The sequence below is a fragment of the Simochromis diagramma genome, unplaced genomic scaffold (genome assembly GCF_900408965.1).
Source record: "Simochromis diagramma unplaced genomic scaffold, fSimDia1.1 OVJJ01000304.1, whole genome shotgun sequence".
NCBI lineage: Eukaryota > Metazoa > Chordata > Actinopteri > Cichliformes > Cichlidae > Simochromis > Simochromis diagramma.
The window spans coordinates 2,549,462-2,577,366 of NW_024387030.1; the positions used below are offsets into that span (position 1 = coordinate 2,549,462).

Genomic DNA, 27,905 nt, shown 5'->3' on the forward strand with positions numbered 1-27,905 from the left:
TCTCAGGACATCTTTTAATGGTTCCCTGAATTATTAATATTATGATTATTGTTACTGTAATCCTGTTCTTTGTAACTAGCTTCCTGCTAAACTGAGATCAATTATATCAGTGTCTACACTGAAAAACATACTTAAAACTTTTTTATTCTTGTAGGTTTACACTTGACAGCTGTGTCTGTGTGTGTATATGCGCACATGTGTGTTAACTAGTATTTTATTTTGTTGTTTTTATCCCCTCAAGACATTGTCGACTTACATAGTTTTTAGCTTTTATGGTAAATATATTGAGTTTATGTGTAATGAAATTTGCTATATTAAAAAAAGCAGAAATCATTTTTATTTTAACAATGGTATCGCTGCCTTAAGTCAAAGTATCTGCATCGGACTGAAACTGGAACAAGCTGAATCCATCCCTAGAAGTTTAGCAAAACCTGCTCAAGAACTGCTGGAGGAACACAAAAGGTTCTGAAGGGCTTGACAAAATCTGCAGCTCCCATGATCCAGAACTGAAAACCCTACAATCTGTTCGCAAGTCTCAATCTCAAAAATTGTAGGAGCCCTCCAGTGATCCTATATCTAGGCCTCGGTGATGATGGCAGTTGTAATGGTGGTGGAGAGGGAGGATAATTTTTAGGTAGGTGATTTTAATAGTTGTAGCTGATCAAAGTATATCATGAATAATGGTTTAAAACTGGTATCAAATTCAATGATCCAGTATAACTCAAGTTTAGGAAAATAACTAAAAGAACCATTAAGTCAACCTTAATCTTTTAAAAGCTCAGTATCAGAAAATCTTTTCTTTTATGGTAATTTATTCACATATTAGAAATGCACGTACTTTACTGTACTTACTTGTTAATTGTTCTCTTTATCCATTTTAGCATATGGTAATGTCGTGTACAAGCCCAAATATCTTGTATTATTGGTGTACTGTAAACTCTTAGTACATGTCATTACATGTGCAGCCAAATACTCAAGTATTTGAGGAATAAACCGATCAAAAAACTAAAAGATCATGACCCGGATTAATTAGACAACCTCCAAAGTAAAATGAAGTGTGTTAAATTACCTGGAATTCAAATAATCTCCTGCGGATTGTAAAACTGAATACCCACTACTTGAAGTCCAAGGTCAAAGTGCACAGTGACAGGTCCCTGGCGTTATCGCTATTGCCAGATCAACCACTGCCATTTTATTAATGAATAAACGTTTCGATTTATTTGACAGTGTTAAGGTATAACAATACCAAACAAAACCGCGCCATAGGTAATATATCACGAGGAAATACGGCTCCTGCAAGAGAATGAAAGTAAATTTACCCACAGGCATTATGAGAGGCACCTAACTGTGGGGCTATCACGAGGACCCAACAACAATATGAACCGGGGAAATTGATCAGAGTATGAAGTAAACATTGGACTTTACCCTGAAATTTAAAGACTTCTATCTCTCTCAGGTACTCACACACCCGCCGCAGGCTGTATTGAAATGGACGGAAATGGGCAGGGGAGGTTTTGAGGACGCTATACGTTTAAATCGTGTTAATTTGACGCATAAGTATGAGCTAAGCTAACAGTGGCTAACGATGCCAAACCTATGAGCATCTGAATTACAAACTGTGGCATAAACACTAATTTACCCTTAACGCATTCAATGTATCACCAAATTAGAACGTTAAAATGTTACAACATTATATGTAATATGTGTTTTCCATGTGTGCTTATAGTGCGAAAGGAAGCTTCCAGTGTTGCAACTAAACCAGCTTCCTTCTAATGTTTTTATATTAACACTAAACTTTTAAGAAATGTTTTGTGGATATTGTGTTACTGTGCCTTATTCTTCTCTTAAAATCTGTATTTTTCAGAAAAAGTTGGATAGAAAGGTAGCAATTTTAAAACAGGAAGGGGAAAACATTTCTATAATACCAGGAAATGATAGCTGAAAAGTAAAGCCAGCGATATTGCATTTTTGGAAAGCTATAGGGAGTGAAAAAATACTTTCGATATATGCATTTATTGCCTTTGACTTATATGGAAAGGGGAAAATAGTTTTTTTTTAATTATTATGAAAAAATGCATATTTAATCATAGTTAAAGTTTGTAGTTTAAAAAGGATAATAATGAAACAACTGTCTTTATTTATACTACTTCGTTGGTTACAAGGCTCAATTTTACTTTGTAGATGTTTTCGATTTGTTACAAAATGTCCCAGATAAATCAGGGTCTGTTGCCACTGTAACTGTTCTTTAATGTTTTTCAAAAATTAGTTCCCTTGAAGAAAATGAGAGAAAGAGAAAGACAAATGAAGGACAGTTGGTAATCGGGAAGTGCAGAGAAATAATAAGGAGGAAGTGAGGTTAGCTATGAAAAGAATGAAGTGTTGAAAGTGGCTAGTCTAGATGACATACCTGTGGAGGTATGGCTATATCTGTGAGTGAGGGCAGTAGACTTGTTAACCAGATGGCTGAACACAGTCTTGGATGGTGAGAGACATCTGAGTATACTGGTACAGAACAAGGGTATTGTGCAGATCTGTAGCAACTACAGAGGCATAAAGCCAATGTCTCTGTAGTTTCATACCATGAGAGCTTCATACCTCTGTAGTTTCATACCATGAAGCTATGGGAAAGTGTTGTTAAACCTAGGTTAAGAAGAAAGGTGGTAATCAGCGAGTAGCACTATGGCTTTATGGGGAGAAAGCGCAGATGTAGAAGATCAGAAGGAGATTCACTGTGTTTCGGTGGATCTAAAGAAAAGTAGGGAGCAGGTTGAAGAGACTGGATGAGGTTTGGCTGACCTAAGGTTAATCGTTGAAAAACAAATTCGGACCTATGTTTTGTTAGAATTCTAACAGGGTAAAACAACTGGCAGCAGATCGATACCAAATACTAATATTTAATCTTTCTACTGTGTTAATTAGCTTTTTAATAAAATAATTCAAAGCATTTCTATACTGTTATCGTGTCTCTACAGACTGCTCACAGTGGGTAAAATGAACAATATGTCCCCTGAAGTTGCACTGCACCGGATCTCACCTGAGCTGCGTCCCCTGCTGTGCAGTGTGGTGAGGAATGGCCGTGTGGGGCTTGATTCCACAAACTGCCTCCGTGTCACAGATCTCAAAACTGGGTGAGGACTAATCACATGTTACACAAATGATGTCTGTAAGAAAAAAGTTAACTGGAGCTAAATGATAAATATTGTTATAGTACTGTGCAAAGGTTTTGGACCAACCCACAAGGTTTTTGCAAAAATCTTTTCGCCACTATACTTTTTTTTTTAATATGTTGCTCATAAAATGGGAAATGGTTGCAGTGATTTATTAAAGCATCTGCAAGCATACATGGAAATACAGTCTATAAGGGGGGAAACTGTCTGTGATATTCTAATGAGTTTGAAAGTCAATATTTGGTATGACCAGCTCTATTCTGAAATCTCTTGGGCAAGCTTTCTCGTAATTTCTGTAAGCAGTTCCCAAGAATAGTTCTCTGGGCTTCTTGAAAGACATTCAAAGCTCTTCTCTGGATGTTGGCTACCTTTTGTTTTCTGTCAAGATGATCCAGCACTGCTTCAACAATGTTGAGGTCTGAGCTCTTGGGTTGCCAATCCATGACTGAGCTTTCCATTTTCCAGGTGTGCTTATCCTGCCTTGGCAGTGTGTTAAATATCATTGCCAGGATCAAATTTGGATACATTACACCATAGGACCTGTTGTCACTGATATTCAGTTCAGCTTTTGTGTAATTTGGCATACCACAGCATTTTCTCACTGTTTGCCTTGCTTTTGAACTTATTCTTTACAACCACCCTTCCACTGAGACCAGATACTGTTCAACTTTGGAAGATCTTCAGAAAGCTTGGAGAACTAAGTGAACATTGATTATTTCATGGGAATGCACAGGGTCTATTTTAGGCCCGGTGAGCCAAAAAGAGTGCCTAAGATTCTTTGTTTTGTGTCACAAACAGCCCCAAATCCAAAGAGATTTGCTTTACTAAAAGAAAAGTATTAAATACTGTTTTGTGGAGTTTTCACTGCAGAATAATTGTCTGCTTAACTTATACTAATGAGTTTTTAATACTAGACTTAAGATAATATGTAATTTCAGAATTGTTCTGTATTCATTTTAATTTGAGATCTGCATGTGCACATATGCACTATATTGGCAAAAGTATATTGCTTGTCTGCCTTCATACGCATATGAACTTGCGTTGCATCCCTTTCCTAATCCATAGTTTTTAATATGATTTCGACCCACCCTTTAGAGCTTCAACTCTTCTGGGAAGGCTTTCCACATGGTTTAGGAGTGTGTTTATGGGAGTTTTTGACCATTCTTCCAGAAGTATATTTGTGAGGTCAGACACTGATGTTGAATGAGATCACCTGGCTCACAGTCTCTGCTCTAATTGATGCCAAAGGTGTTCTATCAGGTTTTGGTCAGGACTGGCAGGTTGATCAAGTTCTTCCCCAACAAACTCGCATGGTTGGATCTTAACAAGGTCCCAAGTAGAGTTTCAACACGCAACAAGAAGAAATGAGAGATTTTTCCTTTTAAGGCATGTGGTCCTAAACTTTTGATTGCCTGTAAAACGGCCTGTTTCATTTTAAGCGTTGTTTTCAATAAATTGTATGCTCAAAAAAATGTTTTGTCTTCCTTCCTTTTCTTCTTGTTGCATATTGAAGCTCTACTTGGAACTTTGTTAAGATCCAACCATGCAAAATATGATTTTTGCCATTTTTTAAGTGGTCTTAAACTTTTGATCAAGACTGTGTAAAAATGTGAATAATGTATTCCATAATTAGATTAATAAGACTGTCAGAATGTTGTTTCTATAAAGATAAAGTGTCAAAAAAATATCAAACTCTTCCTAAACAGCAATATATTTGTTTTATCTCTATACTGATCCTAAAAAATCCCTGATGTTAACTGATTACTTGATTTGAATGTCTGTGTTTTCATCTTCCCTCATGTTCAGATGTACATCTCTGACGCCTGGTCCCTGTTGTGATCGCTTTAAACTCCATATTCCCTATGCTGGAGAAACCCTTAAATGTAAGTAAATGATTCACAGTCATATTTGGCATTTTCAGATTAGTCACAAGAGTTCAGTCTCTGCTTCTGACAGTAAGCTGATAGGTTGTTCTTATTGTTGGGTTTTGATAAATTCATTTTAGGAAAGCAAACATTGCTTTGCCATATTAAGTCATAAAGCAGTAGCAGTGAGATAAAGAACTTGGAGTCAGCTAAGGTTCTTCAGAAGCTTGAAATCTTGCTTAATTTTTGGCCTGTGTGAAAATGATGAACTAATAGCAAACAAAGTTGTTTTTTTTTTAAAAGTAAAAAAAGTTTACTTTAAAAAAAAAAAGTAAAGATTATGAAGGTTTCATTACATTCCAAAAAACTGCATTTATGTCAGTACTGCTTTGTTTAGATTTTATGTTATAAAATTAATTAGAGATTGGAGGGGAAACATTTACTTTCATCCAATATGGGTCAGAGTAAGTTCAACGAGATCTGTCTTGACAATGACGCTTTAGTGTTTGCATGCAAGGTTATTATGGTCAAGTAAATTAAACAGAACTTGAAATAGCTGAAATTGTTGTGCTCATAAAAGGTTGACTTAGTCATCAACAATATTCAAGTGTGCTTTGGAGCTGGATTGTTGCTCAATTGGTTCTAACATGTGCCAAAAAACTACACCTATACCATTATATCACCACTACAGGCCTGAACTGAATGCTTTAAAACGTGTTTATGTAAAATTCTGACTTTACCATCTGAATGTTGCAGCAGAAAATAAGACTCATCGGACCAGGCAACATATTTCCAACCTTCTGTTGTACTATTTTGGTGCGCCTGTGTGAATTCTAGCCTCAGTTTGCTGTTCTTAGCGAAAGTGGCACCCGGTGTGGTCTTCTGCTGCTGTAGCCCATCTGGTTGAAGGTTGACAAGGTGCTCTTGTACTTATTATGGTTGGAAGAACTGGTTATTGGAGTTTGAGTAGCAGGAACCATGCCATCTTCAAACTCATTCTAAGTTTGTAACTTTACCAGGTCTTCTACACCATTTCTGCATGCTTAAATGCATTGAGCTGCTGATATTTATGCTAACAAACAGGTGTACCTAATGAAGTGGCTGGTGTGTTTACTTTTTATTTTAGTCTTTGATCATAATGATTAGATTTGTCAACACAACCAGCCTGAGGAGGCATTAGTGCAGATGTTTGACACTGGGAACTATGAGTCAGTTGCCTTCACAAATGGATGTTTGTACAGTGATTTTAAAAAAAGACAATGAAATTTAAACACAAATTATAGGTTGTGATTCACAGTTAAAGTTCCAATAATCCTCACAATCATCTGCTACTGCTAAGTTACAGCACCATAATAGTGCTCTATTTCATCAGTGACTAGCATGCAAAGCTTTCCCATTACACTTAACTGTTAAAGTTAAGCTAAGGCTACACCTCGGTGCCTTGCAGTCAAGCTATCTGGAGTAGTAGTAGTAACGTCTAAACTAACAGGAAAAACTAGCAGTCTGCTTTACAGAGGTTCTGTAACAGATGCTGTCCTCCATAAAATAAGAAGAAGAAACACAAACTATCAGCACAAATATGGAAAATAGACCAAGCTAATGGTAACAGGGCAAGAAACAAAGAAAATTAGCAGGCGTAAACTAGCAGTTCTGCTTCTCAATAAACGTAGGAGGGTCACGAGATGCTCTGATGCTGTCACTTTAATTGCTGCTATTTGTTGATTTTAATTAAGGGCCAGGGCTCCTTATTTATTATGCATAGTGATCTGTCATGTGAAAGTGACAGATTCAGCATCTGTAGATAATGGCTTAAAAAGTCACATGAAAGCTTATAACATTGAAAAATAATTGAATAAGAACAGTGCGGTTTGTGAACACATAAAAATGCAGTGTACAAAAGCACACATTCCAGGACAAATACAATAATAACGTGACCAATGATCCCGATTATTTACCACTAAGATATAGAAATCAATAGGAATGAAGCAGGATAGGAATGACAGCAAATTTTATTTATATTTCATTTTTTATTGTGGGTATTGGCCCTGAACAAGCTATAATATGTGATCCCTAAAGAAGACATCTATCGGTCATTATGACAGTTATATTGAGACAATACTAGACATGTACTTTAACAGTGACACTCAAAACCATTACAGCAATGAACCCAGCACAAAAACAAATTAACAAAGTTGATTTTCCTGCATTTCTGTTGAGCTATTTTGGCCCTTACAAAACTAATCCAGTCACTGAATCTTACATACACCAGTCATTTAGACTTTTAGCACAATACCGACTGTATAATTACTACTCGAAAAAAAACATTTCATCAGTCGAGTGGCTGCAAGAGGGTGTCATTTGTGGAATAATTCTAATTATCAGGTCTGTTCCTTGCAATCAACGTTAAAAACAAAAGGAAAAAAAATTAAATAAAAAGTGAGAGTTGTTTTGTGTACAAAATGGAGTTAGAATTAATAAACTGGATGGGAAATGGGTTGAAAGTTGCATTCATAATGTCTTAAATTCAGCAGATTAAAGTCTAATCTTGTTAATTGCATGATTTAGCCCATTTTTACTTCATTTCTTAAAACATTTAAGTGTTCTTTATACTCTAAACCACTGGCATGATTTCAATTTGCAGGCCACCATCTGTGCGCAGGTTAATATATTCAGTGTCTAGAGCAATTGGCCTGCACTTTGGAAAGAGAACATCTTCACTGGAACAGTTTTATTTAAAAGAAAAAGATGTAATTCAACCGTTATTAGAGTTGAAAGCTGCACTTTTGTCTAACAGGCAGTGAAACATCATTTAAGGCCATAACAGTGAATATGTGATATCATATATCAATATCATTTTCAAAGTAACCATATCTATGCACATAAGCTAAATAAAGGTACTGTAAAACTGCTATATGCTTAGACTGCAGGGAGACTTCCCATGATTCACTCAGCATTTTTTTTTTTTTCAATTTTAGACTGTAAGTACAAAGCAAGGTCAAAAAACCCGGGACATCTCTTCCTTATCTGGATTCACTTGTTGGAAGATCAGCAATCAGGGCAAGCAGTCACACAAGGGTGGTTATCACTTCGACAAGTCAGCCCAGGGTTTCCCAGTGTAACTGCGAGTTATGAGCAGTGTTTGCATGAAAAAGGCAGAATTGGCAGCGTATGACCAATCAAAAACATGGAGAAGTCTCTTGGCAGCAGAGCAGCAAGTTTTACAAAGAAAGAGAGAAGCAGTGAATTTTACAAAAGGAAAAAAAATGTTAGAAAAATCTGGAGAGGTTAAACACATAACACCAGCTATTCAAAGCAGCAGTGTGAGACTGTGTGTTAGGAAAGGCTGCACAGTTTGTAAGCTATATTCTAATATAAAACATCCTGTAGGAATGTGTGTGCAGTTTAAGTGCTAAAGTACTAAACACTGGAAGACCTGACTATAATTGCATTTTTTTGCATTGAGAATTGAATACTAATTAATGTAATGTGTAATTACATTAAATTAATGTGTTGCTTATATATTCTAATGGCGTGCAAGATGGGTTCAGCTGCAACTCTGGCACAGCAAATTTGCCTGTACAGTAAAGCCCCATTTAATTGACTGTTGTGGTGAATTGCTTCCATATGAATAAAGCTTTTACCAGTAAAATTATTCCTAAGCATCTGCACTTACTGTTTACTTTAGGTACACCTCGCTTGTACTGGAACAGATTCAATAAGGAGCAGGACACATTCTTCGACAGTGACAATGGCTGCAAATGCATGGTGTGAATCTCCTGTGCCACCACATTCCAAAAATGGGATTGAGTTCTGGTGACTGTGGAGGCCGTTTAAGTACAGATTGTAACGTTCACCTGGTACTAAGAGGCCCAAACGTGTGCCAAAATCTATCCCTCTCACCATTACACAATCAGCACCATCCTGAACTGTTGATTTAAGGCAGGATGGAGCCATACTGTAATGTTTACACAAATTATTTGGACCCTGCTGTTCCAGTGTTGCAGAAGAAATAAAGATTCATTAGACCAGGCAAGAGTTTCTTCTACTGTCCAATTTTGTTGAGCCAATATGAATTGTTGCCTCAGTTTCCTGTTTTTAGCTGACAGGAGTGTGGTCGTCTGCTGTTGTAGACATCTGATTCAAGGTTCGGTGCATTGAGAGGTGCTCTTCTGCATACCTTGGTTGTAATGAGTGGTTATTTGAGTTACTTACTGTCACCTCAAAGCAGTCTTCCCATTCTTCTTTGAACTGTGTCATCAAGAAGGTATTTTTGCACAGAATATTTCTGCTCACTGGATATTTTTTCTCTTTTCTGAATCATCCAATATAAATCCCAGTGATGGTTGTGTGGAAAAAAACTCAGTAACATTTTGTGAAATATTCACACGAGCCTCTGTCGCATTGAAAGTCACCTAAATGATTTTTCTCAACTATGCCTACAAGTTGTTGCCATGATTGGCTCAATAGACATTTAAGTTGGCGAGCAGTTGAACAGATGCAACATGAAAGCTAAGTGCGTATTTTGATGTAGTGATTTTGTACATCTTGGTCTCTTATCTTGAGTATAAGCTGCTCCAGAAGAGAACTGGTCTGTACCTAAGTTATCCTGGCCCAATGGAGAACCCCCTTCATATCCGTAACCCAGAGTTACTGAATCATGGAAGATTCCAAACCTACCCTTCATATTTCTCTTCTCTCTCAATTTGCTTTGTTTTTTAGTTCCCAACGAGAAACGGAGACTGATGCGCTTCTCCCTGAGTCTGCCTGCCGAGGTCTCAACTGTTGGGATTTGATTCCACAATCTCTTTTACGTGATTAGCCCCTGTTGTAACTACATTATATAAAACCAAAAATCAAATTGAAATTAAAATGATGTGGAAGACTTTTAGTCAGTTTGGTTGGGCTTGCAAGTAAAAATGCCTCGTAAACATTGTGTGTCACTTTAATACACAGTGCCATAGGTGGGTTTTGTAATTGCGGCTACTGAGCAGGCACTAAGACCAAAGGCAACCACAGGAATTTCTTAACTACAAAAACAAGATGGCAATTTTTCTCATGATGGTAATAAAATAACACCAATAAAACATGCTGCTATTTGTGCCACTGAGCTTTTACTGGAAGAGCCGCTCACTTCTCAATCAAATCGCCACATCACAAGCTTTCTCTCCAGAGCCCGAGGGAGAAAATCAGTCAGTGTGATAGTAATGGTAAATTCAAAACTCATTGGTGCTTGCTTGCATTGACTGTGACTGGAGCCTCCAAAGTTTTACGGGAGCCTAACAAATTAAATGTGTTCAAGTAACAGATCTTGTAAAAAAACATAGTTATCAGGATAACTTGAATATTTTTTGCATTCACATTGATCTAAATCTCTCAACAGGTTTTACAGCTGATATTCTCACCCACTTCAAAGATACAGACATAACACAAGCCAGATATGTCAGCTTGATTGGTGAAGCTGTGGCTGACGACTTATCAACATTTTCTTTGAACAGATGCCTACACATTTTAGAGTTGTTTTCAAAGCATTATTAGGAGTCCCCTTATTGTGCAACTCCTAGTAATAAATAAAAGGGGTCCACATTTGTGGAAAGACTGATATTGTATTTATCAATTTGTCAAGATTTCATGTACAAAAAGTTCCGCAGTGCGCATCTTAAGTTTGATCATAGTTACTATTTTGTTCTCCTGGCAAGGCCACATTTTCTCCAGACAGAGGAAGTAGGTTTTTCTTATTTTGCATAATCTGCAAAAAAAGAACTGTTCTGGCAGAAATGGTTATGAGCTATATAAAGATGTTGTGGCTAGACTCATGGATTGTTTTGCTTTAACTTATATTTTAGTGACGTTAAAGGATTGTCTCTCGAGAAACAGAAGTTTTAAAAAAAAAACATGACATATCCGCACCCCCAACAAGCCAGCAATAAAGGCACATAGTGGTACAAGATATAGACTTCTTCAAAGTTAAATAAAGTCATAGGAGGAACCTTGAACATGAATCCTTTGGCATGACAAGGTTTTCTGCGTTATTCAGTTTTTAAAATGTGATTTAAAATGTTATCTTCATTTAAGCCCCAAGTATACACAAACACACCCATAATTATACATTTGTGTTTTTATTGAACACACCCTTTAACCCTCAGATGGATGGATTACGCTACTTTATTAACTGAAATAACTGGAGGTCATTTATATTTTATACAGGTATGCTTTATTTTAATGCCTATGTTTGTGTTTGTTATACCTAGGCTGTTTTGTTTGTATAGTCTAATATTCTGAAATGCTGAAATGTCATTAATTATGATTTTTAATCATTTTTATTCAGAAAGTCATGGTTAGCCTCGAGGCTTGTGCAGCTATATATCTTGCTATTCTAGCTCTGTTAGCTGTGGTTCACTGCAAAACATGTTGTAACGAGAATCACAAGTTAAAAACATACATATATTTCAGAGGTAAAAAAAAAAGTTAAAAGCTGTAGGAGCAGCAGATTGACAAGTTCCTTGTAGAAAACATTTTTTGCAATTATCAGAAAGGCACATATAAATATACAGCTCAGCTCTTAAATAACCCTACTCTGTTGCTTGAAAGTTTAAACAGTCCCAGTGCAGGTGGAAAAAAAAACTAAATGAGCCCTTTCTTTTCCTTATTTTCTCTGATATTTATTCGGTTCCAGTGTTGGTTGCTCAAATTAAACATGTCCAAAGTTAAAGATAATCAGGTCAGAGTATATACAAGTAACCTGTGCATTAAACACTGTGTTTAAACTGTTCTAGACAGTCTGTTTAGACTGTTTTCTCTGCACTCGGTTCTGTATGATGTCATAAAGATGGGGTTATTCCTTTCAGACAAACTAAGTGGCCGTGCGAAGGCCCAGTATGAAATAATGATTATTTTGAACTAGGACTCATGCAAAGCTACTCTGGTGGAGTAAGGAATAAAACTGTGGGGCTAGAAATAATCAGAAGAGGTGCCCTTTCTATGATGATTTCTGGCATAAATGTCAGATATCCGGGGATTAGTTTTTTAGCTGATGGTGGGGAGTTAACGATATCCAGAGCCGGCTAAGCAGCCTGGAACCATACTTTGCTGTCATAATGATGTTTTCATAGCGGTATGTAGTGATATGTTTAGATTATACATGTTGTTGGCTTCCTTCCCAGGTTATTTAATGTCAGCTTCATTAGTCCACAAAGCATTTTTTCACCAGAATTCCCCCAAAATGCTGTGCCATGGACCCAATTCGCCATAACAGAGTAATCACTGATTGATTGATGAAGTAACCCTCTGGTGATTATGTGCATGACTTGAAATGTATGAAAGGTTTTATTTAAACCCAAACTCCTTCTTGAACCTCCTAAAGTAAAAATGTGTGTAAAAATGAAACTTATAGTATGAAAATGAAGGAGAAAATGTCTATGTTGTGGAAAAAAACTACATCTTTTTTGAGTGGACAGCAAAGCATTCACAAATCAGCTGAGAGACGTTATGTCACCACTGTGTCTCTTGTCTGGCTCAGTCTCCCATGAAATGCACATGCCTGATGCATGTCACTAAGGAGGCATCCAGAGGGCATCCTAGTCAGATATCAGAACCACCAGTTGACTTCTTTCAGTATGGAGGAGCAGCAGCTCCTCTGTTTTGAGGTCTTCCTACATGACTGAGCTCTTCAATAAGAAGCTCCTTTTTCCTTTGATTATATCTTCAGTCATCATGTTCTTTTTTTCACTAGCCACAGTTGGTGGCCATAGGTGATGACAGGAATGTAGAGTGACCAGTATTTGCCATAGTTCAGCAGACAGTACAGCTTTCGCATTACTGCAGACACTACACCAATCCAGTCCCCGCTTCACTCTCCTCCTCCGCTCACGAACAAGACCCGGAGATACTTAAACTCCTCCAACCTTATTTTTTTTAAGTCGACCTTATTCTCTCATGGATGACCCCGTGTTCCCTAACACCTTCACCACTTTGTTCATTTATATTTCATTTTCGTTTGAATTGTATTTAAAGTTAAAGAGAAATTAATGGAGACAGAAAGCAGCAATCTGAACAAAGAACAAGAAAACTGGCACGGGTATTCTGGCGTGGCACGCAGCTGTTATACTTTCCTGTGCTTTGGCCTCAGGAAAGAGGTTTGTCTAATCAAGGATGCAGAGCTGCAGATTGGTCTATGGATCTGCTTGGCATGGCACACTCTGTACACAGCTAATCACTATCAATATAAACCCAGCTTCTTCCACGTGACCGACATGGCTGGTACTGCTTTGTAGTTGTACACATTGTACCCTTCTGACTTCAATAAAACGTCTGTCTGAATAAGATTTGGAGAGAAGGTGCATTATGCAGTCACGTTTGAGTGAAGCTTCTTCTTTCTGTCTAAGGATGTATGAAGAAAACATCATACAAAAGCCTCTATAACCTGTGAAGTCTGCTCTTCCAAGACCTCAATTTCCCTCTGGAACCACGCCAGCAGTTTTTCTGTCAAGCTTCCAGTGGTTTGGAGCTGGTTTACGACACAACCTCTCGTTTCCTCGTTTGACTCTTCTCCACTGGAAAAATACTTCCACATGTGTGTGTTTGCCTCTTCTTGCTGTTGCTGCGTGGAACAAAAAAAAAAAAAAAAAAAAAAAAGCAGAACAGGACGTCTTGCAGCACAGAAATAGAGTTGTGTAACGTAATTTAAGAACATTGTGAACCAAGCTTTGTTATGTGAGCCCTCAGTGAGGGCCATTTCCAGTGTGCGCTTATATTTTTGTAATTTTATCTCAATATGTTAGTATTAATTTTAAATAAAGTTATTAAACAGAAAATGGGCGAGTACATGTATAAGACGTAATGAAGCCAAAGAGTCTGAATATGGTAATGTAGTTTACAGTAAATATGTGGGGTCAACCATCCAAAGCAGTGGTCAGGCCATGAGAGGTGAAGAAGAGTACAGACAGGGTGGAGTGGACAGAGTGACAGAAGGATTGCTGCAAGACTGAAAGGGAAGCTTTACAAGACAGAAGCAAAACTTGCAGTGATGTATGGTTTGGAGTTCGTGGCAGTGACAAAGGCCACGTTCACACTGCAAGCGAAAGCGCATCAAATCCGATTTTTTTTGACCCTATGCGACCCATATCCGATCATGGTATGACAGTGTGAACAGCACAAATCCGATATTTTCAAATCCGATCTGGGTCACTTTCGTATGTGGTCCTGAATCCGATACATATCTGATGTTTTAGAAAGCGACTGCTGTTTGAACGGTCAGATCACATTAAATCCGTCTTTTACGTCACTGACACAAGACAGACGCCAATTACCAGTGCCGGAGAAGCGCCCGAGAAGACATCGCGAACGCTTCCTGGCCATCCAGTGTAGATGTTAGGGAAACTGTTGGGAAGACAACGTGAACATTTTATTTGTACTGTATAATCTGCAGATTCTGACAGAAATCTGCAACTATCCTTTGAAGCACCGCTCCTCTCTAAAACAGCAATAAGGATAATTATTAGGTAATCTACATTATTATGTAAATAACAAAATAACTTAAAGCAAAAATTGGGAAACGTAAAGTCCGAAGTCTTTATATTAAGGGCCATCAGTCAAACAATACTGTTTGGTCTGGGTCTAAACAGAGCACGTTGTGTGTGAAGTCTTCTTTTGCGCATGCGGGCCGCTTTGAGGGTTCACACTAGAGCGCGTTTGCTGTCGCATTTTATTTATAGTGGGAACAAGCAGACAAAAAAATCGGATTTGATCAAAAAATCGGAATTGAGCATTAAGACGTGCAGTGTGAACGTAGCCAAAAAGACAGGAAGCTGGAAGAGATGAAGATGCTTAGAGTTTCATTTGGAGTTACCAGGAGAAACAGCAAGATTTGTATGTCAGATGGACGTCAGCTCGGGTGGAGCAAGTTTGCATGCAAAGTTAGAAAGGGAGCAGGCAAAAGAAGATGAATATAACGCTATAAGTTCAGAAAAATGAAACATAATGTTTTTTACTGAAATATTTTGTTTTTCTCCCTTTTTACTTTAAGCAAAAATAATCTTTTTTTAAATCTAGAATTTATTGCTGTTGTGTGCACCTACATTTATTCTACTGGTTATATGAGTAATATTTAAAGTTTTATTTTTTTTTTTAAGTTCATGTGTCTAAAGGTTAATTGCATACTTTTAGGTGTTTTCTGTAGCTTCACGGTAGAATAGCAAAGCTGTGACACAATGAGTGCAGTGGGTATCTGAGTTAATCATTGTAATAGGACAGGAGTGTGCAGAGTGATTCTCTGCTTACTGTACATTTGAAAGTTGCCTTGCCTTTGCTCATTAAGAGTGGTAATCACCAAAGAACATGTATAGAAGAAGAATGCCACTCACCAAAACTGAAATACCAACTACATTAATGATGTGTTACTACACGTGCCAGAAGAGTAAACTGCTTTCAGATAGTTGCATTAAAATTATTTGAAGGCTCAAACACAAAAGCTATCCGCTACAGCTGGCCATACCAACACACCTGTCAATCAAAGCTGCTATGCCCCAATTTTAAGTTTAAGGAAAATCCCATATAAATGGGTAAACTAACCATAAAGTTCAAAATAGTGTTTTGCAGCAGGCTGTGAAGATGTTTATTCTTATTTGTCCTGTAAAATTGAACATTTTAACATGAGAGTTTCTAGGGTTTGGCTCATTTTTAAAGTCAGTCCCCATAGGAATTAAGGGAACTGTATATTTTAGCCTCAGGGTTGCAGTTTGCTAATCACTCACCAAAACATGTTTAATATAGAGTTATTGTTACAAGTAATTGCTATTTTTAATATGGGATGTGTCATTCAGCTTGCACTGTCATTCAGCCGGTTGTCATTTACCAAAAGAAAAAAAAAAAAACTTAAGATGATGTATTGCCTGAAGTTTTTTTTAGTGTGTGGTTTACCATATGGGGTACATGATATGGGATTTAAATTAAATATGCAATTAAAATGCATAATCTTAAAACTTTTGCTAATGTGCTGGTGTGCCAAGGTTTTTAATGGTTGCAAGGGTGCATGTGAAATGTTCTTATTTAAGGCACTTAAACTACAAGACGCTAGAGCTTAAATGCACTTTGTGTGCTTAGTGCAACTAGTAAAACCACACAACCACCACAATTTCCTGGTTTCAGTAATGCTTCAAAAATACTTTCATTTCTTAATACCAGACAGAATATAGAAGATTGATGCATTTTTTTTTTCTTTTTTAATTATTTGTTTAGAGCAAGTCAACTTTGATTAAAACTGAATGGAAATGATCTTATATGTGATCAAAGCTCAGTCACTTCCTTGGTAAATTGTGGCTGTTTACATTTGTTGTAATAAAACGAGTAATAACGCATTCTTCTCTTTTCTTCCAGGGGATATCATATTCAATGCACGCTATCCAGAATTGCCTCCAGATTTTATTTTTGGAGAAGATGCTGAGTTTCTCCCTGAACCCTCCGAACTACCAGTGAGTAGAATGGAAGAATGTGAAATGTTTAATTAATAGAGGGAAAGGGTTTTTTTTATATATAATTTTTCAATGAGTACAATCTTTATCACCACATCTGCTCCACACCACAACATGCATTTGCTAAATCCACCTCTGATTCATTTTTATTAATTCTGCATGTCAAATATAGGACCCATTTTCTTCAAATGGTGGATGGTCACAACCTTATTGACTGAAGTGGCCAGGAGAGGTTTAGTTCATAGTACATCTAAATTTTAGAAAAGCAAACACACACTATGCATTTTCTGTGGATCTTGAGCCTTAGCTGTTGTAGTGATTACACTTCTTATAATTGTTTTGACTTGCTGTTTATCTGTACATCTGATCATCTCTGTGAATCTGTGATTCACTGGAAAGCTAGTCTGAACAAATGAAAATGTACTGTCCATGTTTATAATGTGCCATTTTCATAATGAGAGTACTTCTTTTTATATGGACAAATTTAAAGTTTTATTAGATTCATGTGAATGCTCTTCTTCCTGGAAATTTACCTGGACATTCTTGGTATTTGTTCAGTCATGTTTTGTTTAATTGTCATTAATTTTCCTCTTTGAAAATGGTTCCAAGAAGTCATTTTTTCTTTTTTAACCATACAATGTCAACACAGAAGTATGTGGACAGCTGCAAACGGTTTTGAGCCTAGCAGGAGAACTGGTTTTCAAGGACAGATTGCATCAGCATTGTGTAGTTTCAGATGAGGTGTGGTTGTTTGTTTTGCATATTAATAAAAGCTGTTGCACCACAAAATTGCATCATCACTGTAAGTTCCAGTAAATCCCAAAGGATTTTGAAAGATACAAATGAATACTTGGTCAGACTTACTGTCATGGGGTAACTTTACAGAAAGAGCGCTTTACAGCACATGTATTCTTAAAGGTTTCACAATTAAACCAGAAAGTTTTAAATTTCTGTCGCCCAAACATTAAAAGATTTCTCAGAAACTAAAATACAAGCGACAAAAGCTGCTTATGTCTTCCCAAAGATCGCTGGCTTGGAGCAAAGAATGGGTAATGATGGTAAAGAATCACTGTACTGCACTAATCTGCAAAAATCCTGATAATGTTTATAAAGCTCCATTTTCTCAGTTATGGCAATGGCAGCTGCAGTGTTTAAAGTTGTCTTGATCTGTGCTCAATCAGCTAAGTAAGGAAATCCCAAAAAGTTGATTCTGTCAGCATGGTAGTATTTTCAGTGGGAGAAAAGTTTGATCACTTCTTAGGTCACTTGGATGAGTGATAAAATGTTTCTCCCACTGAAATCGCTATGTGCAGATGAACAGAATAAAATTATGGGTAGTGTTTAAAGTTTAAACTTTTTTAACTTTAGCTTTTTAATACTGGACCCTACTTGAGGAGCTTGAGTTACAGTTCAAAATAATATTTCATCATACTATACTGCCCTTGGTGCAGTTTCTCAATTTGTGCTCTGTCTGAAACCATTTCCTTGCTTTTTTAATGGCATTGTCACTTAAAACCAGCTTTCTTCTCATTGGCTGTTCCTTCCAAACAGAAGTGTTGCAGCTAATTTCCCATAGAGCACACTGTACAGTCTACTCTGTATAATTAGCATACTTTTGAGTGAATGTCTGTAGTATTTTTATCTGTAGGTTTTTTCTTTTCTGACATAAACTTATAACAGCCAACTTAGTTGAAAACAAATGAAAATGTATGTTAAACATGGCAAAAGTAGAAATTTTCATATTTACATAGTTGAACTGATTGAACAGTTAGGTGTTCTATCTCAGCTCGATTGGTCACTGGTTTAGCATGTCATTCCTGAATTACATTGTGGAATAATTACACCAATCTAATCTCCTGTGTTTGGATAGTCTAATATTTTGTCTTTTTATGTTATTTTCTATCTAATATGTATAACATATATATATCTTATAATCACAAAGTTACATTGAGTTTTTTAGTGTGCAAAATCACACACTTACACAATCAAGATTTGAACAGACTGGTTGCCCCTTACAAATAGAAGACTTGAACAGGAGTTGGGTGGGTGGGTTACAGGAGGTTTACCTACTATGTTTGTAACTGTGTGTTACACAAGTTCTGTACAAATAAAGTTTATTATTATTAGTAATATTATTATTACCTAGCCAGGTAGAGCATGGAATGTCTACTACCAAACAGCTGTTATAGCTACAGAGCAGTTTGAGACAAGCAAATGCCTTGATATGTGGGCTGAGCTTCACAGGTGCCAGGGCATGCCGTGAAGTATTATGGTCAGTGTACTAATTTTCCACTGTGCCACTGTTATCAGAGCCCATGGCTCTGAGATGAAGAGGGTTTGTTGGGTCAGGAGCGCAGTCGGGGGCATGCTCCTTGTTTACAGGGTTGTGCATTTCATCCCCCAGGGTCAAACTATTGGAGCCTAGTTTTACTGTTACTTCCTGAGGCAACTAAAGGAAATTATTAGGCCAAACGACTCGCACTGTGGCAAGATGGCAAAAGGGTGCCTCATTGTGACAACGTGCCTGAACAGCCACAGCAAATTTGGCAGCGCGGTTACATCTACGCAGCTACAGATACACTCTCTGATGATTAAATTTATATCATTCTGACCCTAGGGTCTCTCGTGGACAGTAAATCACATTGTATAGTGCATGTCATCATGTTTTTGCCTGGCTAAAGCAGGCTACAATACACTAGTAGAAAAACTTTATCATTAAACTTTTCACTGTAGTGTAGCGTTGTTCTTTCTGGGGCATTCAACAATTCAAGATCTAATTTGTACTTAACAGCAGATATCACTGTCCCAGTTTATGTATGTGACATTCAAAAATATATTTTCTGTTTAAAAATATTTAACCAACTGAGTAATCATCTCTCAATTTCAAGGCACCCATTTGGCTTTTGTGCTGCTTTATTGTTTTTAATTTAAAAATGATTACAAAACCCAGCAACAATTTGCCAAAACACACCGGATGAATTAATTTTGTTTGATCCAAACACAGGATGCAATCAACGCAATCACACCTAATACATTAAAAAAAGGTAATGGAGGAGGCCAAGGAGAAGGACCTAAAACTGGGGTGGGCAATTCCAGGCCTCGAGGGCCGGTGTCCTGCAGGTTTTAGATCTCACCTTGGGTCATCACACCTGAATCACATGATTAGTTCGTTACCAGGCCTCCGGAGAACTTCAGGACATGTTGAGGAGCTAATTTAGCCATTTAAATCAGCTGTGTTGGTTCAAGGACACATCTAAAACCTGCAGGGACACCGGCCCTCAAGGCCTGGAGTTGCCCACCCCTGACCTAAAAGGAAGAAGCCAAACAGGGATCCAGTACCTACATAAGGCCCATGCTCAGCTACTGTGCAGCATCCGTTTTTTGTTTTTTTTTTTTTTTTATGTGTTCTGAAATAAATGAATATGACTATAATTCTGTCATCTCCACAGCCTTTGGTAATTGCTACTAATCAAACCATTGACCTTGTACAATGATTCCTTTAAAAGTAATTTCTATTGGCATGTTTGCGTTGGGTTATTAGATGATGGTAAACACAACACAGACATGCCAATAGGGCTAGCTGGAAATGTGCAAACTTTTCTGTAGCTACTACTGGGTAGTTATCCATTGCTATTTTTGAAGCAGACTAGCATGGAGCTGCTAAATTCCCCTGCTTGTGTCAGAGTCTGGGAGAAGTGAGGGGAGTATTGCTCACTGTCTCATAAATCCAGCTGTGCACATAAGGGGAAGTACCTCTGCAGAGCCAGTGCTTGGCAGCCCACTGCTTGTTTATTTTCTCACTTATAGTCTTGCTGCGTTTTGCACTTCATGCTTTCATAATCCTCCTTCGTCTGTTTCTCTGCCTGAGATTCCCACTCCCTCCTTTTTCCTCTATATTTTCAGTAAGTACATCCCCCTCTCAGTGTTAAAAAACTCTCGATTCTGTGGAGTTCATTAATTTCTCCCTCATATCTCTTACCGTCTGGCCGTGGGAATTTAGATTGTTAAAACTGATTGTTATCTGAAAAATATTATTTTGGTATATAAAACTGTGACTTATCATTAGAGTAACATGTTTTTATGAAAATAAATAACTTTGCACTTATAATAAGGAGCAAAACATTTTTGTGTGACACTGTCTCTTAATATCTCTTGGTGCTTGTGAGTTCTACTTCAAGTGGACTATGTTTCTAGCCATTGTTATCCAGGGGGTAAACATTAGGCTAATTTTAGGTCCTCTGTCAGTGGCTGGTTGAATTCCTGATGTCTCAGCAACACATTGCTCTTGTTTACAACCAGTCAAGGGTATCATTAGTTTCTCTGTTTAGGCTTGTGTTTTTCCCTGCTGTCACCAGGCCTTGAGTAGGTTTATTATCCATGTTTCTGTTTAGACAGAGAAATGTATTGTTGTTGCAAAAGAAAAGGGAGGACTAAAACATGATGCATGTGCTACACAGTAGATGATCAGTAAGGTTTGGTAATATTATATGCACGTTAGAAACTGCATAACATATTCTAAAGTCTTGAGTGAAAATGTTTCCTTTTAGATAATTAGGCTCCTACTTAACTGCGGTTTTAGCCTGATCACATCATTGTGAAAGCATGCCTAAGATAACCTATCACCACAACTTCATGTATTAAAACTTCCTTTTGGAGGTGATGATAATACATGCTTAAATTGTTGCCTGCTCTCTCGTTACTGTGAAGTGCTAGCAAGTCTCAAAATGTCCACTCACCCAAAGATGTTTTTATGGAAAAGAAATTCAACTCTTATTAAAGGCTTGTCCCATTTCGTCGAACATTTTATAATGGTCTCACTTTTAACCGTTCATCTAAAAACCTAAGGAGTAAAGTTGTATCTAAATAGATGAAATGAATCAACCATTTCAAAAGCTGCATGTACATAGAATCACCAGTGAAATCTCGTAAAAACATTCGAAAAGTTTATCCAAAAACATAATTTTGCAATCATTTTTCTTGACAGGTTGTACTTCTCTTACGACTGAGGGTCAAGTCTGAGAGAAGTTTCCAACTGACCTCCTTAGAAATGCTTTTTCTTTTGTACAATAACATATCTATTGGACCAATATACATTTATCTTCTTAAGCTACAGACCCTTGAAGCATGAGGTTTGGGGCTTTTTAATTTGTGCTGTTTTCACCAGTGCTTTTGATCCCTCATGCATTCAAAATTAGATGGGTGGATTGACTTTTCACTCTGTTTAAAAACAGCAAAAAGTCACATGAAGTACTCACAAAAACTGATGGCGAAAGGTCTCAAATTATTTTCTAGCCAAAACGTGTCAGTTTTATCCACATGGCAGTGCTAACTTATTGCTATAGACAGCACGCTATCATTAACTTTTGTTTTAGTTTTCATCTCAACATTCAAAGAGGAGTCTCAAATTATTAACCTTGTCAAATTGGAAGCTGATCTGATATCTATAGCTTTAAGGTAACCTAAAACTTTTAAATGTTAGACTCAGATCCCCAGTGGCCAAGCAATCCATTGCAAGCAGCACTTTGAGTTCCGTTTTAACAGAAAGAGACCTCTGGCAGAGGTTAGTGACTGTTGTACTTACTTGAGGAAACTCTAGGAGCCTTGCCACCTTTAGAAGGTATAGCAAGTCAAACATGGACTACAAAGGCAGCAATAACAAAGTAATCCTCAAACCTCTGCAATTGTTAAGAAAGGCCCTTCCAAGAGTTTTAACCACAATGGATGATGAATGAAAGAGACTTTAAATATCCCTGCTGGATGATGAGAGGCCACATGTCCCACAAATAAACCATTTATAGCCGAACAGTTCCATGAGCCATGGAATATGAGAAAAGTCTGTCACAAATTTATTGAGGTTCGCTGTTATATTGTTGTTAGGGTGCAAGGGTTGACTGGAAACTACAGATGTAGGCTAAATAGCATCCAGACCATTGCTAATTGGCCACCAGGGCTGCTCCCTGCCTCAGCGTGCTTTGAAACTCTTAGTGGGTTGTTTTTTAACTGGTCAGTCATGTTAGCCCTCATACTAGTTTCATGACTCTAATTACTGTATGTCAAAGCAATGGAAAGTCATCTGCCAGTCTAATGGGTTTATTTTGGGCTCAGAGGGAGCCATTGTTCCTATCAACATGGAGATAAATCTTAAGTCGGCCTATGATTGCCACCGCAACACTTAACCACACTGACACATTCATGACTGTTTAACCTAAAGATTTAATTGGGAAGGAGGCTTATTGGAGATTACTGATACTATGGTGAGCATGTCGAGACTGTATAACACGCCACTTTGACTTTACTATGGAGATGACTAAAACACCCTAAAATATCCTTAACTGAATTGGCTTATTTGGGTGGCCTCAATACACTGCAATATAATAATAATAATAATAATAATAATAATGGATTGGATTTATATAGCGCTTTTCAAGGCACCCAAAGCGCTTTACAATACCACTATTCATTCACTCTCACATTCACACACTGGTGGAGGCAAGCTACAGTTGTAGCCACAGCTGCCCTGGGGCAGACTGACAGAAGCGAGGCTGCCATATCGCGCCATCGGCCCCTCTGGCCAACACCAGTAGGCAAGTAGGGTAAAGTGTCTTGCCCAAGGACACAACGACCAGGACAGAGAGCCCAGGGATCGAACCGGCGACCTTTCGCTTACAGATGCGATTCCCAACCCCCTGAGCCACGGTCGCCCCAAAGATATAGATATAAACAAAAGTAAGACACTTGAATACAACTAACATTTAATGCAGCCAGCAATCTGGACTGAAGCGTTGTCTGACCTCCATCAAGAGGTGAAGGGTTTTTTTATTGGAATTATGTGTATTTGTTACTAGATTTGCATATTTTGTACTTTGTATGTTCATTTTGACATATGGTCTGACAAAATAATGCCCTGTTGGTTTCTGGCTTTTCATTGGATATTAGATATTAGATTCATTGGATTAACCTGTAATCGTTTGTGATGTTTTAAGATGACTGGCCAATAATCTGCCCTCTCCCAATAATAATTATTATTACTATTATTATTGTTGTTGTTGTTGTTCCTAAGGACCTCAGATGATTGAGATTGCTCTGAGCAATCTCAACGTTGTGAGACCAATTTGGCATTGTGTATCCTGATTCAGTTTACTTAGCGCAAAAGTCCATCTACAGTCACAATAATTGAGTCCCTTTACTGACCAAAGATGGACAAACTTAACTGCTTGCCGCTTGTAAGAGATTGCACCAAAACAGGAAAGGAATGCTTTGTTATTTATATTTAGAAGCACATTTACTGTCTTTCCACAAACGCAGTGCAAGTGTTTCAACTATTTTAAATTATTTTTTCTTAACAGAAAGTTCCATTAAAATCAACATGTCATTACTACGAATTATCATGAAAGAACATGCTATTGAATAAAGAAAATAAACTTGCAAAACCAAAGATAACTACAATTCCTTCAAAGACTAAATTCTCGTAGAAAAGCCAGCAAGTCATAAGTGTGCCATAAGTAAGTGCAGTCATTTGAGAATGGGTTAGTCCTGGGGGCAATCTTCAGAGAATACTTGAATAGTTCCTAGTGTTTTTCTTGAGATGCCCATTCTGAATTTTGGGGCTCTAATTTACTGGCCTAGAGTTGGAACCGTTAACATCAGCAACTTTACAAGTGACAACAATGGAAAGTTCACCAATGATTGTCAGAAGCAGCCCAAAGATTTTGTCTGATTTTCTTCTGACTGAAATGACCTCATCTTCTTAGCAATGGTGCCTAATAATCGGTTCTCTAAGACTGGCGAGATCAGAATGAAGACTAGTTCTAAAAAAAACACAGACCAGTAAAAAAAAGATCTAAACGCTGCTGTTATGATATGATATGATCATGTCCACCTTAAGATTAAACATAAAAGCACTTAAAATAAATTTCTTATCAAGATTTCAAGAGAAGATCAGTTTCTGGCTTATCTGTGATAGCGGATCGTGTTTAGAGCAGGGGTGGAGAGCTCAGAGAAGTGGAGTTTGGAAAGACGTGTTAACCTAACATGGTGACAGGAATACAGCGGAATAGGTCTGCCCACGGGTTGCTGGGAAAAATGACCAGAAAGGAGGAAATGACAAAGACAGAGGGCGGAAGGGAAGGAAGGTGGAGAGCAATACCATTTTAATTCCTTACGTAGGTTATGTTGCATCATACATTTTTTCTTCCCTAATTCACCAAGTGATGGCAACACACTGGACTTCAGTGTTTGTACAAATGTTTGTATGGAATGCCCCCCCCCCCCCACCTCCCCTTTCTGAAAAAACAAAAGATAAGGAAAAAAACTTTAAAAGCATTGAAGCTGATTGGGTAAGAGTTTGAAGTTGTGTATTCAGTGCGCATGCTGTAGCATGTCTGGGTATGATTGTCGTGATGCTGCATTTTGCTTGTGGCTGATCTGTGATTGTGGTGCACTGTTCTGTAATCTTGAATTCTTTACCACCCATTCCCTTCACATAATTTGTTGTACATAGTCAGCATGCACACCCACATCTAGAGTGAGTTATAGGTATTATAATAATAATATTGCAACATGAGAAGCCTTAAAAGGTTTTCTGTGTTTTGGCCCCAGAAAATACAAATCATGGTCTTCTCAGATCACTGACAGTGATTTGAATAAACAGCACAAAATGTTCCCATTCACTCATACTGACATCAGATGGAGCAAGACAACCCACTGTGGGGCAAAAATGTTTTGGTGTGTTTCACCACTGATGGCTGCAGACAGTATTGTTAGACTCTGCATCTGTTAACCCATTCAGCTACATGAGTAATCGGCTTCCCTACTCTGTACATTTACGACAGCAAAAGCAAATCTGAAGGTGTCATTGGCCAATGAAATCACAAAACTCTTTATCTTCTTTAACCTATTGTGATACGGGGAGTGAGCTTGCACCATGTAAGAACAGTCATCTCTAATGGTTCCTCTCTTTTTTACTCAACTAATGCTACCATTTGTTGGCCCCTGTTTCCCCCTTTCTTTGTGTGTAATAATTTCTCTGGTCTAGACTTGTCCAGTGATGCGTGCAGGTACGAAACTTTTGGGAGTTCCCCTGCATTCTGAATCTTTCCCATTCTGCATATGCCTGAGAGCGTGGGTTAGCCATGATAGCCTCTCTGCACACGGCTTCAACATGTTTCCACTTAACCTTTTTGCAGTACTCTGCTGTGCGGTTCAAAGGTTGGCTCTTTCTTGTTTCTCTGGAAATCCCACATATTTTGGAACTGTTGAAGTCTAAGGATATCTCGTTTGGCTCTGTTCCCTCTAATTGGACTGGGCTGTTTCACCTGTAACTGAGAAAATATTTTAAAAAAATACCAAATAGGCTATTCTGGTCAGGAAATAAATATAGCTATTTAGTGTATTCATCTGTCCCCTTAGCTCCAGTTGTAATGATAGTTCAGCTAATGATAGTGCTGGTGGAAGTCGAGCTGCCTCTCAATTACCCCAGTTGAGTAAGATATTTAATTTTTGATGAACCTCATCTTGTATTCATGCAGGGCAAGAAAGACAGACGTATTGTCTGACAAACCCATACTTAAACTAATTTCTGTTGGTCTCTTTTGGTAAAACAGGTAACTCACCAGTGTATTACTGTTGTTTTCCACCCTTTTAATTTGGAGCAAGCGTTTAACTGTTTACGCTGCGGGCATTGTACAGATTCAAGAGAGATGCCTGAGTAGAATCTGGGGTTGTGGACTTGAAAGGCTGAAGGCACAAGTGTTTAAAATATTCTATATTTTTTGATTTGTCAATAAATATTGTGAAAACACCAAAGTGGACAAGTGACTCACCCAAAGACCTAAATAAAAATGGATGTAGCCACATTACACATTGATTTTTGTTTTGAAGCCTCATTGTTAGCATTTTGGTCACTGTCATGTTGATTTCTAAAGGCTAAAGGGACCGTATTTGGATTATAGGGTGTAGTGTCACCTTTATATTTTTCAATTAAAGCTTGCAAACCTGGCTAGTGTGCTACACTTATAGATACCAGATAATTATTGCTAATTAACAGGACTAATCAAATGCTCAAATTTCAGTCACCATAACTAGAGCGTAAACTCTTTTTTTTTTTTTTTTTAAGACAGTCTGTATTCCATACCTTTCTATTTTATAGTTAATATCACCAAAACTCTTCAAAAGGCTTGAATGGATGCATTATTTGTTTATTTGAAATAAAGTAACCAGTGTTTTTCCAGCTGGGATCGGGTCAGTACTCTGTATCAGAAAATTGCATCCCTAAAAATAGGACATTTTATGATTACATCGTATTTTTGTGCTCAGGGAAAAGTGCAGAATAGATTAGCCTTGGTTTTAATCTTTTTACTTTATTTAGTAGCAATAAGAAACATGTACACGAATGTGTGTAAACGTGTGTGTGCCCCCCCGGCCACCTTCCCAAAAAATTAAGACTCCTGAGAGAAGATGAGGACTTACACAATGAGGCATTGTATCAGGACAACTCCCATAAAAAATGGAGTGTGAAGCCAATCTAAGTGTTCTCCCATCTAGGAAAAGGAAACATTCCCAGCATCACGTTACCCTCTGGTAATACTGCATGCCAAGCATTGATGAGCGCTTCCTATCTGCTGCTCCAACTCGTCCCCTGTTACTGTTTTAACAAAGAAACTCAGATGGCCCATAAAGCTACATTATGTCAACTTGTGCATAGTGTACCAACTGTTGCTCCCGCTTCCTTCCTGCTTTTGGGAATAATGGGTTCCAGCTTTTATTGGAGTTTATTATCGGCAGCGCTCACTGACAGGTCTGGGAATGCTTTTCATGTGCAGGGTATTGTTTGCAACCAGAGACTGATGAAGGAAAGGGGTGCTGGCTATTCCTAAACACTAGCTGATGTATGAAACAAATGCCAAGACTTAGATGGGACAGCGCTCTCAGCCCTCACGGTGGATTGGTGAACCACATTAAAAGTAGTCAGAAAAGTGCTATTTCTGTCAACAAGTTGCTCTGTGTTGGACACAAACCGCACAGATCACAGTGAAGGAAAATACACTGGGCTGAGAATGCCAAGTGTCTTCAACACATGACAAGAGCAATTTAGCATGATCTTACACTTGGCACTCTCCGGGGGCGAAACAGGGTGTGAGCCCACACTTGAATTAGCGACTAACAGAGATTAATTTAATACTTGGGAGTTTTTTAATGCCTCACACTTTCAAGTCTACAGCGATTTATTGGATCAGGTTGCCAGCATCTATAAAAATCACATTTAAGACGTAAAAACAAATATCTTCTCTTGGCCTATATAATTATCTTGCATTTTCAGATGCCAGTCCCTCTCTTATTGGCCTAAGATAAATATTGGATCGAAGATGGTACAGACGGATGGCACAGGAAGACATAATTCTGTCAACTTG

General features: G+C 37.8%; 2 protein-coding genes across 2 annotated transcripts in view; one reads left to right on the top strand and one right to left on the bottom strand.

Moving 5' to 3' along the window:
- rbks (ribokinase) overlaps positions 1-1,162 on the bottom strand; it is a 54,193-nt gene extending 53,031 nt beyond the window's left edge. Inside the window, exon 1 of the mRNA XM_040042276.1 lies at positions 1,070-1,162. The gene's annotated coding sequence lies outside the window, so the exon portion shown is untranslated. The remainder of the gene's footprint in view (positions 1-1,069) is intronic.
- Positions 1,163-1,327: 165 nt separating this feature from the next.
- The window catches only part of babam2 (BRISC and BRCA1 A complex member 2), a 111,195-nt gene continuing 84,617 nt past the window's right edge, over positions 1,328-27,905 (top strand). Inside the window, exons 1-4 of the mRNA XM_040042274.1 lie at positions 1,328-1,456; positions 2,973-3,128; positions 4,974-5,050; positions 16,403-16,497. Of these exons, the coding sequence (XP_039898208.1) occupies positions 2,992-3,128; positions 4,974-5,050; positions 16,403-16,497 (309 nt within the window). The 5' untranslated portion in view covers positions 1,328-1,456; positions 2,973-2,991. The remainder of the gene's footprint in view (positions 1,457-2,972; positions 3,129-4,973; positions 5,051-16,402; positions 16,498-27,905) is intronic.